At 35.9% G+C, this 21,087-nt stretch overlaps 1 protein-coding gene across 1 annotated transcript in view; it reads right to left on the reverse strand.

Moving 5' to 3' along the window:
- LOC127988090 (low-density lipoprotein receptor-related protein 1B-like) overlaps positions 1-21,087 on the reverse strand; it is a 249,172-nt gene that overhangs the window by 96,152 nt on the left and 131,933 nt on the right. The window contains exons 36-42 of the mRNA XM_052590619.1: positions 16,634-16,768; positions 16,397-16,526; positions 14,307-14,433; positions 14,009-14,160; positions 13,607-13,731; positions 12,574-12,945; positions 3,723-3,912 (exon numbers count right to left, since the gene is read on the reverse strand). Of these exons, the coding sequence (XP_052446579.1) occupies positions 3,723-3,912; positions 12,574-12,945; positions 13,607-13,731; positions 14,009-14,160; positions 14,307-14,433; positions 16,397-16,526; positions 16,634-16,768 (1,231 nt within the window). The remainder of the gene's footprint in view (positions 1-3,722; positions 3,913-12,573; positions 12,946-13,606; positions 13,732-14,008; positions 14,161-14,306; positions 14,434-16,396; positions 16,527-16,633; positions 16,769-21,087) is intronic.

The raw sequence follows: 21,087 nt of genomic DNA on the forward strand, positions 1-21,087 counted from the left end.
AGTTGTGTATTACTTAAGCAATAATGTCACCATTAAAAATTACTAAAAAATGTAATTACATATATAAGATCAAATGTAGTGGCATGTAACAAATCATGCTAGTTCTCTTCTCACTTTTATAAGCTGTACAGTAATACACACAGTAAATGTTTTCTTTGAATGACACATAAAAATGATCCGAGTCTAGATATAAGCCTTCTTAAAACAAAACATGAACCATTGATGCTTCACTATACTGTGCTAATAGCCTCATTAAAAATGTATTAATCTGAAATTAGAATAAAAAAAAAAGTCTACAGCCTAATAGCAACAGCCCTTTTTATTTTAACGTGGCAGAAAAAGACAAGTCAGTAGAAGGACAGAGCATGTCCTTGTGTTTGAGACGAGTGTGCTAGCCTGGCATGTGACGGCACCTTGCAGTGTCAGCTGCTAGCGCCGGCGTGTGACTCCTAGCTGTGATCTTTGGCAGCTTTTGGATCGCTGGGACTTCTTGCTGACAGAAGCAGCCACTTATCATCGTGCTAATTCTCTAACAGGCTAACACACCGACTGCTACTGTCCGACTAAGTGCCGTCAGGGTATGAAGCAGTGAAATGTTCCTTAGATAAAAAACTGCCATGCTAATGCTAACACTAAAATATACTATATTGTATTTTACTGTACCATTGAGAAGTTACAATGGTTTGCATTTCTGATGTCCAACTTAGAAAAACTGAAGAGAATGTTTGTTTAACAAACATTAGTCATGTTAAACACGATCTTGTTTATGAGCGTACACCTGAAGAACGCAAACTGTCAGTATGGCATTGTTTCCCCTTAGAAATTTGACAAACACTAAAACTAGCTGTCATTTTGCTTCCATATACAACATTTTTCAAGCATCAGGCAATGTATATATAGTCAAAAGTAAGACAGAAATAGGAAAATTCCACATCTGACTGAATATAACTTAACCAACAATGGTGGGAAAAGTCATTTTAAATGTAGACGCCTGAGGCAAAATCAAAGTAAACACAGTGCTATGACTTTTATAAGCTCAATTTGTCTCAATATATCTAATAATTGATGATAGGTGGTTCTCAACAAGACAGTTTTGATCAAGGAAGCAGAATTTTAGATGTTACATGATGCTAACTGCTACATAAAGCACAAAAAACATGGTAAGAATAACAAAAATATACGGTTATCAACTTTAAAAAAAATGAGAAATATGTATATCTTTTGTTGTGGATGTCAAAAATTGTGCGTTCAGTCTAACTTTGTGGTATGTTGGCACAAATTCTACTAGATGCTAGTCAGATTAGCAGATGTGAATTTCAGAAAATCATGAACAAAACTACAGTTTCACTTGTAAAACTTGTTATCTGTGCTGACAACAAAATGCTTTTACAAGTATTAGCAATTCAGCAACTTATAGTAATTTTAATAAATAACTGTAAAGGGAAACATACCTATTAAGATCACGTACCCATTGAGCACGCTTCCATTTTGGAGATCAGATTATGAAAATAAACAATAATTTATCATCCTACGTGATGTCTTAACCAACTGATATGTTTGTTACTATATGCGCTCTATAATTTAAAGTCAATCCATGTGTTCACACTGTCTGGCTGCCATCCTGAAAGCTGTCTAAAAACTTTCACCAAAAGAGTGGCTTTTATTTTTGGGTATGTTTCACTACTTATTGTACAATTAAGGGATTAATGTTCAGACTATTGCATATTATAAATGTTTGGTCCTAAGTTGTGGGAAATAATTACATTAGATCCAAAAGTTAGTTTTAGCAGCATAACACAGATACTACAGAACACAGTTAGCTGACTAGCTCTATAAGACTGTGTGTCACATGACAACCTGTCATTTTAATAAATATTACATTAAATTTATTGGAAAATGTTGCTGCTCCAATAAAGCTCAATGTGCTCTCTTTAAGCTCTTCCACATTGAACATCTATGTAAATACTTTATAAACAGATTTTAAATATTAACTGATGCTTGACACTTTATGTTAATCGATTTTCTATGGATTCTGCAGACTGGCTCTGATCTTTGGCAACTAGCATCAACTTCTCCAGACTGTAAATCTGTGGAAAATGGGGGCAAAAATCATGAAGTGGAGTATTTCAGGCTTAAGAGACTATAGACTAGTTGACATCCATTTAAAAAAGTGGTTTCATAATGAAATGAAACAATCACTTTTAATAAAACATGATATGAGCATATATGTAGCCATTAAGCACAGCCAGGCTTTTTTTATTTAACAATGTATATCTTAATTGAAATGCTTTTGTCATTTAAAATAAAATTACATATTTTTGTGTGAGAGATTAATATTTTATTTTAACATACCAATATATTTTGTACTAAAAATATCTAAAAGTTTAGATTTTGGTGGGCTTAATACTGTAGGTACCGTATTTTTCGGACTATAAGTCACACCTGAGTATAAGTCGCATCAGTCCAAAAATACGTCATGACGAGGAAAAAACATATATAAGTCGCACTGGACTATAAGTCACATTTATTTAGACCCAAGAGAAAACATTACCGTCTACAGCTGCGAGAGGGCGCTAATAGTAGACTACAGGAGCACTGAGCAGCATAGAGCGCCCTCTTGCGGCTGTAGACGGTAACGTTTTCTCTTGGTTCATTTCTCTCGGTTCATGTCAAATTAATTTTGATAAATAAGTCGCACCTGATAGGATACGTTTACCCTATACTTTATTACACACATTTTAGTTTACTTTCGTATGAGTTGTGCGCAATGTTTACTGTAAAACATAGCTGAGAACCACTGCGCTAAATGACACTAAAATCAGAGGATTAAACAAAAAGGCAATCATGAACCGCTCAGCAGGGCAGCAATTGGCCAAAGTAGAAAAAATTATAATAAATATATGCATAGAAGTGGAACTTAATTAATATTTTCTGATTTGCAAATGAAAGGAATTGCTGACATAGACCAAGAGATGCAAACGTCAAATGTTTAAAGATTAATACCGCACATCTCTGTAGCACAGGTCATTCTGTTTAAAATCTGAATCTTTATGAAGCTCATAACTCACTGATGTAAAATTAATACTCTGTATGTGGTCTGGGGACTAATTACTCTGAAATAATTAGAGGATCCCTTTCTTAATTGACCCTTTGGAAAGACAGCCATCAAAACAAATTTATCAACAGGGGTTCTTTTGCGGTCAGGTGGAATCCAGAAACTTTTGACCTTTGAGACGGATGGATTTATTTTACAGTAATGAAAATAAGTAGTTTTTTTTTTTTTTTTTAAGTTTTGTATTTATTTATTTATTTATTTATTTATTACCATGGAGTATAAATGTAATTCCAAAAGCAATCAGTTATGAAAATTACATTTAAGAAAAACATATAAAACACTAAATTAAAATTAGAAGAAATTTATCAAATAAATGCATAATATATATAAATATAATAAAAAAGAAGAATGTATATACATTTGATATTTCGTATAAATGCACATATTTTCATTTAAATTATAAAGCAAATCGTTTTTAAAAAAAACAATTCCCACTAGTTCTATTTCAGTAACATTAAAATATTTTTCAAACTACAAAAAAAATAAAAGTCCCACTCTTAAAATAGCTGTTCTTCATCTGTCTGCATATTCAGTTTGTATAAGTCATACAGTTGAAAATGAATACTCTTACAAAATGTCTAAGATGAACTAAAAACTCTAGACTTACTTCTGACATTCATCTAGAGTGAGGACGTGCGGGTGGTCCTCCTCAGACAGGGAGACCACCGTGTCTCTGTTGAAAGCGTCTGGTCTAGTTTGGTCGATGCTGTGGCGGGTGATGGTGGCTGTGGTGGAGCTCGTCCAGTACAGGACGTCCCATCCTCTATGGTAAGCCAGACCCTCCACAGAACCAACATCTAGAGAAGGAAACAAAGCGTCAATCCTAATCTCTCAAGTATACTCAAATAACACACAGACAGTGACCTACAACAGACACTTTAAACATGCTACACTTTAAAGCCTGAAATAAAAGCACAAATCCTTTTCCTTGCTTCAAACCTTCTATCAGTAATATAAGATATAAAAAGCATTGAAGCCCACAAATGCAAGCAGTTGATCTGAAGGCCATAAAACTGGATGGAAGGCAAACACCTCCACAGGTTCAAACTGTTGAACAATTCTGTTTATGTAAAACAGAAAACAAGATTATCTAGCTCACCCCATTGGCAGGTTATTTAGCTTGTTTCAAGCAAAAACTCACTTAATTGTGGCTTGATTTTTCTGAAAACAAGAAAATAATGTATAGAAAATCCTTCTTGATTCAAGAACTTATAGATAATTTGGCTGAAAACAAGTAAGAAAACACTGATCTATATATATATAACTGGATCGCTCATCGCGTTCTAAACTGCCAACAGAAAGTGAAGTCACCGGAAGTGTTCGATCCACCATCTTACTAATCCCTACCGGCAGAGCACCATTGAGTCACATTCAAACCGCTGTCCTAAAATAACTCATAACTCAAATCATTCAAAAGGGACCAGTTTTTTATGTTATGTGTATTTAAATTAATGTTTACTTTTGCGGCAGGATAATCGATACATTTAAACCGTTAAGGTGGGTGTGTCTGCTGCGCACTGACGACACAGGTAACTGATTCCACACAAAATATAGCTTATTTCTTTATGAACATAATTTTTCAGGAATTATTAAACATGACGTATTAGTATCAGAAATGGGTTTGAATATATTACAATGAATTATATAATTATGTTGTTTAATATTGCTCTATAAGTGAAAAGCTTAACTTACTATCTGGGAAATAAAGCTTTATGTCTTTAAATCCGTACTGTATATAGTCAGTTATTTATTTGAATAAATTCAGATTTCAGAAAGAGCAGTTTGTAGTTTGTTATATATGGTGAGGTCGTGTCTTTCTGATGTTTATCGGGTTCATGATGCTCACTACTGTAATGAATTTAGCTTTTTAATAAGTAGGGGAAATTAGCGACATTTAAATAAATAACCGTTTACATGCCTAGGGTGTTTGCATTGTAATAATATACAGAAATACTTCAGATTTATAAACGCTGACTTGTGAGGTGATGTTTTCTCATTAAAATCATACGAATTCCTATTAATTCAATGGAATGTTTACGCACACTAGGGATTACCAATATGGCGGCGCGGCGGCTTCACTTTAATGACGTCATGAGCAATCCAGTTCTATATTATAGATCAGTGTAAGAAAAGCATTTTTTGCAGTGAACACATACACTCACTGGACATTTTATTAGGTACACCTTGCTAGTACCGTGTTGGACCCCCTTTTGCCTTCAGAACTGCCTTAATTCTTCGAGGCATAGATTCAACAAGGAGATTTTGGTCCATACTGACATGGAAAGTGAGTGGCACTGAAAAAGACATACAGGCTCTGCTTCATTACTTACAGTGTACATAACAATGATTTAACAAGCGAAAACCAGGACCCCAACTGCGCTGAAAAAAGGACAACATGACACCAACCTTTCAGAACAAATGCAGTAAATTATTTAGACTATTTGTCATTGACTGTATAGGAGAGAAAAATCTCAAAAATAGTCAAGTGTATTTCACAACAGTTCCTCAAAGAAGAAGAATAAAGGAAAGAAAAAAAAGTGTTATCTCATATATTTCCTCTGAAGCTCCACGAAAGAGCTTCACAAACTTTGTTTCAAAGTGTTTGCAGATCTGCTAACGTCTGCAATCCATCATGTGTCGCTAACACTGCAAGTCAACATAAATTGCCTTTTGCAACCCATTTAACATCTGTACTGTCAAGTTTTAGGAGTAAAACAGATATTTCATGAGCAGTGTTCAATATTATTCATCATAACTGACTGGAATAGTAAAAAAGTAAACATTTGCAATCAGTGAATCAATAAAAGTATAAATGAATACATTTCTACTTCAAAATATTTATAAATATAACAAGTATTTTTGTAGCAATAGTCAACAATACATTGTATGGGTCAAAATTATAGATTTTTCTTTTGTGCCAAAATTCATTAGGATATTATGTTCCATGGATAATCTCCTACCGTAAGTATATCAGAATGTATTTTTGATTAGTAATATGCATTACTAAGAACTTCATTTGGACAAGTTTAAAAGGGATTTTCTCAATATTTTGATTTTTTTTTTTTTTTTTTTTTTTTTTTTGCACCCTCGCATTCCAGAACATTTTAAACAGCAGTATCTCAGCCAAATATTGTTCTATCCTAACAAACCATACATCAATGGAAAGCTATTTATTCAGTTTTCAAATGATGTATACATCTCAATAAAAAAAAAAAAAAAAACCCTCATGACATGGTTTTGTGGTCCAGGGTCACATGTGTTTATAGTTTAAGGTTTTAGTTTACTTAGTGTTACTTATTTTAGTACTCCAACTTTAAACAAAAATGAGAAATCCTATCCAGTTTATACAGTATAATATTGAATTAACAACCCTCTATGCACACCGTGGCAGAATAAATCGCAATTGGCTAGTACATTTTTTAGTTTACTCGCAAGACTGATATACTATTTTACACACACACACACACACAAACACACACACACACACACACACACACACACAAAATCAGCTTATCTTTGTAAAATGGCACAGCTTCTTAAATGGAGACGGTAATGTTTTCTCTTGGTTCATTTCTCTCGGTTCATGTCAAATTAATTTTGATAAATAAGTCGCACCTGACTATAAGCTGCAGGACCAGCCAAACTATGAAAAAAAGTGTGACTTATAGTTCGGAAAATATGGTAGTAATATATCATATTATTACTAAAAGATAATACTACTACTAATTCTGCACTATGGATTGATGAGCTGCTGGGTTCAAGAATATTAATCACGTTGTCTATGTTTGGTTGAACTGATTTGCTGAAATCAAAACAGGGATGATAATACAGTAGATCAGTGCAAATTGGCCAATCTTCTGCTTGTTCGAAAAAGTTTAATAATTCTAAATGAACTCCATTATTTTGACAGGAGAAGACAAGTCGTGCGCTTTCACACAGAGTTTACAGTTCGGCAAATATAGGTGCACTGTGCGTCCATTGAGATGAAGTGAAAAGTACAGATCGCTTAATGGAGAGAGAACTCTATAGCACTCAGTCAGTGTTCAGCGATTGAAAATGTGCTAATTTTATAATAACCTTGAACACACACACTAGCGAGTCAAATTTAAAGGGGGGGTGAAATGCTCGTTTTCACTCAATATCCTGTTAATCTTGAGTACCTATAGAGTAGTACTGCATCCTTCATAAATCCAAAAAGTCTTTAGTTTTATTATATTCATAAGAGAAAGATAGTGTGTACCGATTTTTCCCGGAAAAACACGACCGGCTGGAGGGGTGACGTGTGGGCGGAGCTAAAGAATCACAAGCGCGAATAGGCTTTTGCGTTGAGAGCGTTTGGAAGCTGTGACATTACCGTGAGGGAAAACCCATCATCCAAAACAAACCATGGCTAACAGTCAGATTCAGCCTTTTATTTATGATCCAGAATCAGATCCCGAGGCTGAAACTGAACGAGAGCAGCAGCAGCAACGACTCGCTCCGAGCGAGGCTCGACTCCATCTAACGTCACACAGAGCCATACTCGAAAAAAACTTTCCGAAACTTGTGACAAACCGGAAGGAGTATTTTGGGAACAAAAATACTCCTTCAAACGTACAACTTAATTTTTGAAACTTTGTCCATGTTTAGCATGGGAATCCAACTCTTTAACAGTGTAAAAAACTCACTATGCATGAAATAGCATTTCACCCCCCCTTTAAGAATTTATTAGCCATTGCCTAACTATAGACAATTTAGTCGCCCAGAGTAAAATTTAGTCGCATATGTAAGTGATTTACTCGCAATGTAGAGGGTTGATAAATATACAAGTCAAACCTTTTTTTGTGAATTCACCATTCACAATTAAATAATGATTATGTAAGGGATAACCAACGGCTTGACGTGCATTCAAGGATTTTAAATGCACGATGTGGAGCCTCATTGATTATCCCACTTATTCCAGTGGTTAATTGCTAAGTTAAAGACCAGTTAAAGCAACTAGCATTGCTCTTTGCAGCACAATATTTGACAGAATGGGTAAAAATGTCAGATATTTTTGTCATTTACAACACATTAGCGCTAGCATTCTGCCCACTTCAAATCAGACAGAGATTAAACAGTGCAGTAAAAACACATTTATTTGAATGAATTATAGCATTTAGATTAATTATCGATCAAGAGAGAGAGAGAGGAGTTGTGTTTGAATTACAAGCATGCTGTGTCTGCGCATCTCTCTCTACAAACAATGAATTACTTCAAAAACAGTTACTTTAGCACCTCGCTGTTAAGAAATATAATGTAGCGATCTACTATCTAGGCTTTTAAACTGATTTGGCAATACCTGTGCATTAAAAACTTTCAGCCAACCAGAATTCAGTATTCAGACAGACCATGGAACAAATTATTATAATTAATGTGTGTTAAAGTTTTGGCAAATAATGGCAAAAAATTAGCAGATAATTATTTTAATGTTATGGTTGATATCGATAATACCCCAAAAATGGCAGCTGGCAGATTATTACATATATTCTACATAGATGCAAAATATGAAAAATAAAAATAACCAAAAAATAAAACAAATAATAAATTAAATAAAAATACAGCAGGCACAAAATTATAATGTACAGTGTGAAAAAAAATATTGAATCTTTAACCAATCATTATCAGATTTGTCAAAGATTACATTTAACAATGGTCGCGTAGCAGATCAATTCTGCCAAGACAAAAGGTACATCAACATTACCCTGTAAACTACCATGCTAAACTCTCAGATAGTTTTCACGACAGAACTTTGAGAATTTAATGACAGCAATGGAATTCTAAAATCCAAAAACCAGGGGAAATAAGTATCCAAAAAATAAATATACAATTTTCATCTAAATAAATAAATATATTCTAAACTCAGTATGATACCAACATAACATGCATCCATTGAAAGAATTTTCACTATAAGACCAGGAACAAGTGCTAAGAAAACAAACTTGACTTTAAACAGCAATAACCTGGTATTTGTTTATCTGAGGTCATCAAGAACACGGATCCAGATGAAAATGACTAGTTTTGAGAATGAAGGTGACATGACATTTCCACTTCGGGCTCCAAAGAGAGTTACGCAAGAAGGCGAAGGTCTGCGTGTTGCCTTGGAAACGTCTCCTGTACGATATATTATGTGTGTGTCAAGCGATCACATCCCGCCTGCAATCTATCACCATCCTCCGGCTAACAAAGACAGATTTTCCCCGATGGAGATGCAGCATTGGCATCGATGTCTCTCGCTCTTTCTCTAAAGGCCTGAAAGCCAATCATGTGCTGTTGAACTCCTCTAGCATAGTTCACACTCGACAGCGAGTCGCTGTCTGTCTGACGTCTTCCCTCTGCATGTCTCTCTCTCCAAGCCAATACTCTTGCAGTAGCTCTCTTGCACCCCTGACCCACAATTGATTTTCCTCACACATGGATAAAAAGCCTTCAGGACTCTGCGTCTTTCGCGTTTGTGGAGTTTTGACTAAGTCAAACCTTTAATTCTATCTAATATTCTCTCACAGATTTCCATTGAATTACAATGGACTCTTTCTTCATTCATAAACAGGACATGTCCCTCCTACATGACTAATTATACTTTGTGTTGTTAGTTTTTTGTATTCTTCAAACTGATTAGCTTTTTCGTAGTTTAGTAATGTCTAAAAATAACCCGGAGGTGTGAACAGAGCAAAAAATAAGTGTTACTTTAAAGAAACTGTTCACCAAGAAGTAAAAAAGCTCACATTTATGCTAAACACAAAAGTTGGTATATTTTAAGTCTTCTGGTAGTTCAATCTTGAAATATAAATCATTATTCACTTAGGCACCTTTCAAGACACTCAAGGACACTGTACAATAAAACAAAACATAAAATGCAAGCATTATAACAACACATTAAACAAGCAAATCATTAAAAGAATTCTAAACAAATATGTTTTATCTGAACTTTAAAATGGGAAATTGAATCCAGCTGGCGAATGTGCAAAGGTAAAGAGTTCCATAGTAAAAATAAAAGCCCTACCACCAAACCAACTCATCTTGAAGTCTGGAACAGACAATAAATGTGCAGAAGATGATCTCAAAGAGCACAAAGTAATATACAAATCTAAAAGATCTAAAAGATAATGAGGTGCCAAATTATGAAGAGCTTTGTAGGTAAGAAGTGTAATTTTGTGGTGTACACGAAAATGAACAGGAAGCCAATGCAACTTAAAAAGAATAGGAGTTATGTGATCGAAAGTACATGAACGGGTATCTATCTTCTGAATTCGGAATTAACTATAATCTATGGAGTTGTTTTCAGGAATGGCAAATAAAAGAGAATTGCAATAATCAATCCGAGATGTAACCAATGCATGAATAAGCACTTCAGTACTATGTTGAGAGAGTGAAGAATGAAGTCTTGCAATATTGCGTAAATGAAAATAAAATGCAGAACGCGAAATATTACTAATATGAGAGACAAACGAAAGCAAACCATCCAGTATAACTCCAAGACATTTCACCCGGGCAGAAAAATTGATTGAACAATTATAAATGAATAAGGTAAAGGATTGAGTTTTAGATAAGACAGACCTTAATATTATTATTTATTTATTTTTTAGCTTGGAAACTCCAGTTTTCATTCATTGGTATTGCGTGGAAATTACCAACGTCATTATTTAAAATGTATTTTTTGTGTGTGTTGCACAGAGGTAGTACGTCAAACAGGTTTTGAAACAAAACAAATCTGAAAAAAATGATGGGTAACACTTTAGTATAGGGTCCAATTCACACTGATAACTAGCTGCTTATTAGCATGTCTATTATTAACATATTGGCTGTTTATTAGTGCTTATAAAGTACATATAATGCATGACATCCATAATCGTACCCAATTCCCTAAACTTAACAACTACCTTATAAACTATAAGTAAGCATCAAATAAAGAGTTAATTGAGGCAAAAGTTATAGTTAATGGTTACTTAATAGTGTGAATTGGACCCTAAAATAAAGTGTGACCAAAATATGTATAATTCTTTTTTAGGTACTTGTACTTTAGGTATTGTACTTTTTTTCTTTTTTTTAAAAAAGTAATCAAATTCTTTCAAAAACAAACACACTGCAATTTAGTGTAAAATAACCCAGAGGCTCTGTTGCAAGCACAGGAAGAGGCAGACAGGGTGCCCACGTGACAGTTTTGACAGTCGTATTTATGAAGAGCGAGAAAGATTAGGTATGATTCCTCTGTCTGTGAAAGTTCACACTGATTGAACAGGTTGAGCTGTTGTCAATAAAAAAAAAAAAAAGATTTGGAAGCGCTGTTAACAGCGTGACAGTCTTTTAAAATCACCAGCACTGGTGAAAACTATTGAGGTCTGAGTAAAAGTGATCGAGCCAAGCAACTGTCTCGTCTTGAACTGACTTTAATTTGGAGAAGCTGCAATGTCAGATTTGAACCACCCTGTCAAAAAAAGCCAGATCAAACATTTCCATAAAAAAAAAAAAAAAAAAAAAGTCAGACTAAGTTCACTTTAAACTCCACATTTAAAAACGAATAATCACAAATCAGCTAAAAAAGTCACTTCAACTAAAGAGCTACCAGTCATGCCCTCGCCTCTATCAGCCCTCAAACAAGAGTAAACAGACAAGCTGTTTATCAGCACCAACGCCAAGATACATGCCTGCAATATATCAGCATAAATATATGACAAAGGATAAAGCTTAGCGTCTAGGGTCAGGTATAACAATCCCAGCGCCTGCCACGGCCTCGTTTGACAAATATCACAATTCCTCTCAGGCAAGCTATCGTTCAGCACGCCAGCTGCGAACTGACAGCTCTGCAGGTTAATGGCATACTGATTAAATGAGACATGTGTTAATGTTGACAAGGTTAGGGCCTGATAAATCACAAGAGGTATGAATTTCAATGCCGGCTACTGGGCTGCCGCTTTATCAGAGTAATTGGCTGTACCCTGTATGGATAATTTATTTACACTTTACCACAGTTAATTGGCCGTGATGCTGCTACAAATATGAGTTGCATTGCAAATAAAGCAAATAAATGTGTTACGAAAGCACCTCGGACAGACAATATCAGGCTGAACGTTCTGGAAAATGATCTAAAAGTTTTGGCCAATCCATACAACCAATTTCCAATTCATTCATATGTTCCTCACAGACAAGACGCTATTAACATTAAGGAAGACAAAAAAGCTCTGTAGAAATCATTCATCAGCATTATTCGGAAGGTATCAACATTTAAGTTTCACCGGACATTGTCATTTCATCTTTACTTCATTCAATATGGGCTTTTGAAGACACAAAACGTCCAAGGAAACATAACACACTTGAGCATGAAATTATGAAAGGTTTCTGAAAAAAAAAAACTGACAAAATAACAAATAAACTAATATTTCCGTCAAAAAAGCGTGACTAACAATACAGGCAAAAGAAAGTAATTAGATGCAATTACTTACTCTCAGCAATGACGCGTCGTCCTGTCCAGTCGTCATTGATTACTTGTATATTCCCATAATGAACATCGCTAAAGAAAATCCGATTGGTTCCGTGCATTTTCTGACGATGATCAAAGGCCAAAGCTATTACGTTTTTAAAATAATCTGGGTTCTCGTACACCCTTATCGGCGAGTTGAGGTTATTCTCATCCGATATATGAATACTCCTCAAAACGGTCCTCTCGGAGTACAGCAGGTAACCCTCGTACCTATTGCACCTAAGCCCATCCTGAGCAAGATATCCGTGGGCGCAAGCACAAGTTTTCCGGTTATTCCCCAAGTAAAAACAAAGTTGCTGGCATCCTCCGTTTACTCTGCTGCAAGCGTTTGTACCTGGGTTGGTAAAAAAAAGAATATCAGATATCAGACTCCCAACAAAGTAGGATGTCAAACTCCATTCCTAGAAAGTCACTGTCCTGCAGAATTTTGCTCCAATCTCAATTTAACATAAGTAAGCAGCTAATCATGTGCTTCAGGATTACTAGAAACCTTCAGGCAGGTGTTTTGGAGCTGGCTGGAGCTAAACTTTGCAGCACATTGGCCCTTTGACACATGTGGTCTAAACAAATGATATCACCGATTCATGGCTTTGAGACAATAGTTTCAGCATGCAAACAAAATCCAAGTGTAATTTGAAAGGGTCCAATGTCTGGGTGAACTATTCCCTTCCTGTAAAGCTAAAAAAAAAAACAAGATCTCTCTCAGACATTCACTGCTATGTCAGCAAGTCTAATTGATCTCTTTTTTCATATGGTGTCCATCACCAAGTGTTCTTTATCAGCAGGAGAATCCAATCCTGGCCCTGGAGGGCAACTTTCCTTTTAACTTTCTTCAGAGTTACTAGAAACGTATGCGTGTTGGAGCCAAACTGTGAAAAGGTGTTCTTGCAGAAGCTGAATTGGACACCCCTGCTTTATCTGGGATAAACTTGTACTTGTGTGCATTGGCGCAATGTTCAAAGAACAGGAAAACTGCCATTAAGTGAAACCTCAACCTTTCTCCCGATCCTGGTTAAAGACCTTCACATCTTTCAGACTGGCACCCAAGCCGCTCCTGATGGTCACTACATTCACGGCATCTTTCTTGGAAGCACGGCGGATGGATCCATTGGCGTAGGCTCTACCGTTATGGGGGCACAAAACCAAAAATTAGACACTTGCTAATCAATGGCCCTCGACTAATTAAAACCAAAGAACTCATTAAAATACAGTACACAGCTGGTCTAACAGAAGGTGAGGTAACCTATCCTTGGAATGACATTGAACCACAGGAGATTCTGAAATAATCAAAAGTGTCTTTTTGCACTAGGCATTGTGACCTTGTAGGGAAAATGGGACAGTATCTGCTTTCTTGGGCCATTATTTGAGACTGTAACATTTATGGAAAAACAAATTACCTGTCAGACCAGAAGAGGTAAGCCCCAAAGACTGCTATGGAAAACATATCCACCCCACTCGATGAGAACACAATCTCCCTCTGCTCACCCCGCTCAAGGTTGATTCTTTCAATCTTGCTGTTACGGGCGTCACACCAGTATAATTTATTTTCCTACAATGCAGTTGGAAGACAAACAGCATGCATCTGTTGTATTAAGAATGAAGGAATATATGATCTGGCTGCCCTAAAGCTGCAAGATAAGGCATGAAATCAAAATGGACTGCAACCTGCAGAGTAAGCCTATAGGAAAAGCAGACCTGGTAGTCTATGGAGATGCCATTGGGCTTTGCTAGTCCGGTGCTAACAAGCACGGATTGCTCTGAACCATCGAGGCGTGACCTGGAGATGGTAGGACTCTGACCCCACTCCGTCCAGAAGAGAAACCTGCATGAATTCAAAGCAGAGGATGGTTAAGTAGTCATCCTGTTGAATTTTGACCTTTGCACAGTTTGAAATTCAAGATTTATTTTCAGTTTCAGTGAAAACATCTACAATTCTAACAGGGTTGGAGTTTGTTTGGGCTAATGCTGTGTTCAGGTCCTCATGGGGAAATTCTAATTAGGGTGTGTTTTTCCTCTCCTCTACCATTAACAGTCTATTTCTAAATGGAATCAGATCCAGCTTGCGTTTCCACTGCCAATAGTTCCTTTCTTGATAGTCGTGGTGTGTGCTGGAAAGAAGTGAATGACGATAAGCACAACACTGCTTTTCTTTTGTTAAATGTCAGTTTTAATGAACAATAATGGCCATTATAAAATTATAAGTACAAAGTATAAGAGGCTTATGTAATAGGAAATAAAGACAAAAGCAAACAATTCAGTCAAACGTATGCTACAAAGTCAGCGTTGTACTACGGCAAAGTTCAAAATAAATATACAAAGCACAACTCTGTGTTCAGCTAAAACGATATGACGAGGAATAAATAACAGATTCATGAGACCATGAATGCCTTTTAAATACAGCCTACCCAGAACGAATTGTATCTCGTGTTTAATAACTACAGAAACATCAGAGTCAAAATAATCCACAGATTTTACTTTTAAAGAATTACATTCTCACCTGAAAAAACTACATTTCATTGCATGATAACAGTAATATTTAGAAAATTACACTGGTTTTTGGGCAATGATGTTTCACAAGTCCACAAAAACAGACAAGAACGCATACTGAGAAACGGCTATTGTCTGTATGAAAATATAAAAATGATTAAATAAACGGTTATATTTTTTTGTGTTTGCACACTCTGATGTAAATAAGCCCAACACTCATGGAAAGCAAAGCAGAATGAGTGAAGGATGCTTTATCACGTTCTGCCGGGAGTTTAGCTCCACCCTTTTTGTACCTTTTGCTGTGCCAGGTACCCCAACGGAAGGGTACCAAAAAATGTGGTATGGTACGGTTTGCTATTTTGGTACCATTAACAACTTCTGACATTTGAAACGGAAACAATTGCGTACCTTACTATACTGTACCAAACTGTACCGCTCTGTGGAAACGAGCCATAAAAGGTACAAATACAGAAATAAAATACTGATAAGGTACTACTACTGTATGTTAACATGTAACAGCGTCGCATAATTTAATTACAAAATAAATGTAAATGCAATTTGTTACAGTTACTTATGAAAACATTAATGATAAAGGTCAGACAATATTCAGTCTTGAGTACTATTGCACGATTAACCCTGCCTGGTTTAAATGTTGGTTAAATTGCTTAATAAAGTAATTGAAATAGTTACACTAATTATTACATTTTAAATAGGGTAACTTGTAATTTGTAATCTATTACCGTTCCAAAGTAGCCTTCCCAATACTGACGGTAAATAAGGTACAAAGACGTCCCTTTAAGAGTACTGTCCCGCTGACTGACATTTTTTGCATATTCAAGTGCAAATGAGACAAAATGTAGAACATGATTTGATTTCCATCAGGGAGTGAGTGGATCATTAAAAATGGTCTCTCGCATTTAAAGGGTAGAAGTAAAAAAAAAGGGGATGCCAGTGAAAAACATAACAGCTTAATGTTTATAATCCACTTTTACAGTACAAAGCTGTAGATAATGAGATAACTCATTACAAACATGAGGTCAAGATTATGATGGCCCTCTCAAATTAGAATACATGCAATGGAAATTATAAGGCCTTTAAGGAGGACGTACATCTGCAGTTAACAAGCTTTGAGGTGCTAATTGCACACGCTAACTGCTCTCTAGATGATCATAGGTCATTCATTTAAACGCTGTTGCCACACTTGGGTGAAACTGAAGCTTAGCATTAGAAGAAGAAAAAAAAATAAGCCAGAGGGTATTTTTACAATAAAAAAAAAAAAAAAAAATGCAGATACATACCCTTTCATTGGGTGCACAGCAATGGCTCTGGGTTGATCAAGACCGTCAGATATCACCACGGCACGGTACATGCCATTCAATCGAGCGACCTCAATGAGATTTAAGCCATGGTCCGTCCAGTAAATATTACCTTTGGATGCAAAGCAACAAAGACCCTGAACCAACAGAGAAACAATAAGCCTGACAACATCATTTTGGAAATGCACTGAAATGCTATAAGAAGAGAACCCTTCACACCTGCAAGCCAATCCACTGCAAGTCCTTCAACACGTCCAAGACCACTTGTGACAATGTCCTCTCTCCAGGTCTGATCTCGACTGGACCTAGAGATTCTGTTGGAGCCCATGTCCGTCCAGTACAATGTATCATTACCTAACATATGCAATCAGAAAATAACCCATAATTATAAAGTGTGCCTAGACTAGTTAGCATCTGCTGTTAAATTGCATAACTACCTTATAATAGTGGCAAAAGGTATCTTTATTTAGGATTGCAGAAGATAGCTGTACCATATTAGTCATCACCCGTTATATTTTAGTTTATTCGTGTATAAATCAATATTGTACACAATATTGTGTGTACTAATGTCCAAATTTGTGATTACTGTTGCTGTCAACTCACCAATACTCACTCTTTTCAATCTTTAAATGAATTGTATAGCAGTGCCATTATAGTATCACTGAGATACATTTTTAATATGAGTTTTTATATGCATATAGTATTTTGATATTGTTTTAATAGTTTATTAATTTCAGTTTTATTTTTATTGTAGAATTTTCGTTTTTTTTATCACATTATATCATGTGACTGATATTTTTGTATAATTGAGGTACTTTAAAGATTTTAATATTTTGAATGAGATTTTATTTGTATTTTATCTGTTTCATATTTATTTTAGTTTAAACCTTTGTAATTTAGTTGCGTTTCTGACTTTTTAGTAGTTTTTGTTTTGCATATAGGTTTTATTCCTTTTTTTATTTCCGTTTGAGTTGTTTTGGTAGATACATCTTTTTAAATATATATATATATATATATATATATATATATATATACACACACACACACACACACACACACACACACACACACACACACACATATATATATATATATATATATATATATATATATATATATATATATATATATATATATATATATACTTTGTTTTTTATAGTTTTAGTTCATTTTAATAGCCCTGATGATTCAAATTGCTTTGGCAATTTGCTGAAATAAAATTAGTTTAAGATTTATATATTTTGTTTATATTACTTTTATTAGTTTATATTACTTTTTAGAAAAGTAACAGCTTTTCATGTTTTAATTAACTATAGTAACTGATGCAACAATTATTTCAATTATTAACATTTATTAATAAAATGCTCTTAAAAGAATGAAATATTATTTATTTATTGATTTGCCATTTACATCACAGCAGCAAATAACTGCCAATTTTGAATAAACATGGCCTTCAAAAAAGTATTTTTTTAGAGCTGCATGACAAGCTCTACCTACAAAAATGAGTCTATTTCTGCTGGCCAAAATGTCTTTGCCCTTTTGCTCTCATTCAAACCCACCTTTTCTCCAAAACAATAGAGGCTAAAAAGGTTCAAAGTACTCGTGATTGTCCTGGCTCCCATGGTCTGTCCCTTTCAAAACGCTTTTCATAAAAATTGCTTTGACTTGGCCGCATGACATTATCCGTAGCTTAATGCATCACCAGCTCCTCGCCTACTCAAAAATGTACATTATATCCCTTTTATAATGACAAAAACTCCAATGAAAGCCCATTCACATCGTTATGAGGCATCGGCTCATCTGTCCAGCTAATCTCTTTCGATTATCTTCCTTCTGTCATAACTGCATTTCGCATCCCTTCACCTCATCTCGCAATGAAAAATATAGAAATGCATTGCAATGCCAATATTTGCTTTATCATGCAAATGCAGAGCTACGAACTGGCTGTCGCTGATGCGAAAAGTGGCATTTCTGTCTCAGTGTGGTGACAGCTGTCCAATTATTGCACTATATGAATCTGTCCCAAACACTGGCAGGAACCTTGCAAATCAATGTTTTCCTCATGTCAAGGGGTGATATGTTGTAAACTTGGCATGGCGATGCCTAATCGCATTGGTTTCTAAATACACAACTAATTCAAAGAACAATAACAGCTCATTTAAGAAGAATCAAAAGTTTCTACCTAATTGAAGATAGTAGAACAAAATCTAATATTTTCCCCACATCACACAATTTTTATGTAATACTTTTAACACACTAAAAACTATTAAAAATGCTGAACTAGCTTAAAGGTGCCATATGCAAAAATTGAGGTAAAAATATCCATAACATGACCTACACGCATCATAAGAATGAGAAGAAATAAGGGCGATGATGTCATAAAAAAAATTTCAAGTTATAGTGGTGCAGAGATATCAACCTTAATTAGCATTACTAGCCCCGGCCCGACAGGTGTCGTAATACCAGTTTCGGCCATGGGAGGCGGTATGCGGGCAACATAACCACCAGCCAACCTGCAATACACAAATAACTCGCACGGCTTGTGGGCGGGCCTGAACCTGATGTCAATCATGTGGAAAGTACAGCCCAGTACTTCATTTCAGTTCAGGGAAGAGAGAGAAAGGATGTCTCAAGCCCTTGGCAAGAGACCACCACCCACTACAGGGAAACAACCGCACTCAGAATCACAAATCAAATCCGATAAGAAAAGGAGCCGAACCAGAGTAAACATCGGCACTGCTTTCCATCGCTGGAGACAACTGATGGACCTGAAAGAAATGAGGTTTGACTCCGAACTTGCAATGTTTCTTTTGGATTGGTAAGTTAGATGCTGTTAGTATTTCGCTAGAAGTTTGTTTTATATGTTTGTGTATTTGTTTTCAGGAAGTTATAACATAGAAATGTATCGAAGGCTGTTCGATAAACGTGCTAATGTTAGCGATGGCTAACCGTAGCTGCGTTTGATAATTAGCTAGCTATAACTTAACGTTACCCATTTTATTATATAAGGCTGTGCAAAAAATCAAATGCGATTTTCATGTACATCTCATCAGTAAAGACGCTCCTGTAATTAGAAGTATATCTCCAGCACGTGTGTTCAGATCAGGGTTGCCAGGTTTTCACAACAAATCCTGCCCGCGTTTCCGGGAGGTTCCCCGATAAAAATTGCTTCCCGGGGTAAAAATATAAGTTTTTTAGCAGGGTTGCCTTGGTATAATTCGCATTTTAGGGGCTAAATATCACGTTATTTGTATTGGGGTCGCTGTGACCCGCGGACATGAAAAACAACCACCACAGACTTGGCAAGACTGGTTGGCATTTACTACACAGAGCCGTAATTCACTGACAATCTACACAAAATCGATGTTAAAATCGCAGGTGATTCTTTGTCGATTTTGAAAGCGATTTTGTGTTAGTTGTCGGTAGACTACGGCTCTGTGTAGTAACTGCCGCTACACCTGAACCAGTGTTGCCAAGTCTGCGGTTGTTTTTCATGTCCGCGGTTTGAAGCAATCCCAATACCAATAACGTGATATTTAGCCCCTAAAATGCTAATTTTACCAGGGAAACCCTTCCCAAAATTTTTTATTTTAACCCCGGGAAGCAATTTTTATCGGGAAACGTCCCGGAAACGCGATTGGGCTAGTTTTGGACTAGTTTTAAGAAGCAACTGGGCAGGATTTGTTGTGAAAACCTGGCAACCCTGATCTGAACGCACATGCTGGAGATATACTTCTAATTACAGGAGCGTCTTTACTGATGAGAGGTGCATGAAAATTGCATTCGATTTTTTGCACAGCCCTATTATTATATCATAACTAACCTGCTCTGTCTAGTCTGTTGGTCTCCGTGTCCTCTTTGCTTCGTTTTTTTTTTTCTGTGCGTGAAAAAATTGATGTGTGGCGTGAAAGCGTGTGAAAAGAGTCAATTGCGTGTGTCTCACGGTGAATGCTTGAGAGTTGGCACATTAGTTCCCAAGCAGAATAAAGGACAGGTTGATTATTGCCGTTTAGCGTTTGTATTAATCTATGATGTGTCCCTGTTTGTGTACAGGGACATAAAAAATGAATTAAAAGTGATACGTGGACCAAGGTGTCTGAGATTGTTCATTTTAAGTAAAGGATCCTAATATTTCGTCCACAACAATATTTAATGAGGTTAACTTATAACTCCTTGTGGTTAGTCTGCATAAGATCAACAAGCTTGTTTGCTTTGCGGCCCCTTTAAATACAAAATAAGCATTCGATCTACGTTAGAGCATCTGAGCGCTCACAAATCTTTCTGCAGCGTCGTGAGCAGAGCGGCAAGAGCGATTTTTGACGCTCTAGACGCCGGCGGTGTGAAAGCACAGTTAGGCTTCGGCTAAGGCTGTAGTGTTGTTGTGAAGGTAGGGGCGGAGCATAGAGACTATGCCGTTTCTCGTTTGTTACTCTAGAGTAGACCAATTCACTTTATTGAGGCATACTGCCCCCATCTGGTATGGAATGTGGAGTATGGCTTGATTTTTTTTGCCAAACATTACAGATGGCACCTTTAATGACTAAACTAATTGAATTAAATATGACTAAACAAAACGTATTAAAGCTAAAACCAAAATATTACAAATTAATGTTAAAATAAAGCTAACCAAATTACTACAACAAACTTATTTTTTTGAATTACAAAAATAAAAG

This window comes from Carassius gibelio, chromosome B22 (genome assembly GCF_023724105.1).
Source record: "Carassius gibelio isolate Cgi1373 ecotype wild population from Czech Republic chromosome B22, carGib1.2-hapl.c, whole genome shotgun sequence".
NCBI lineage: Eukaryota > Metazoa > Chordata > Actinopteri > Cypriniformes > Cyprinidae > Carassius > Carassius gibelio.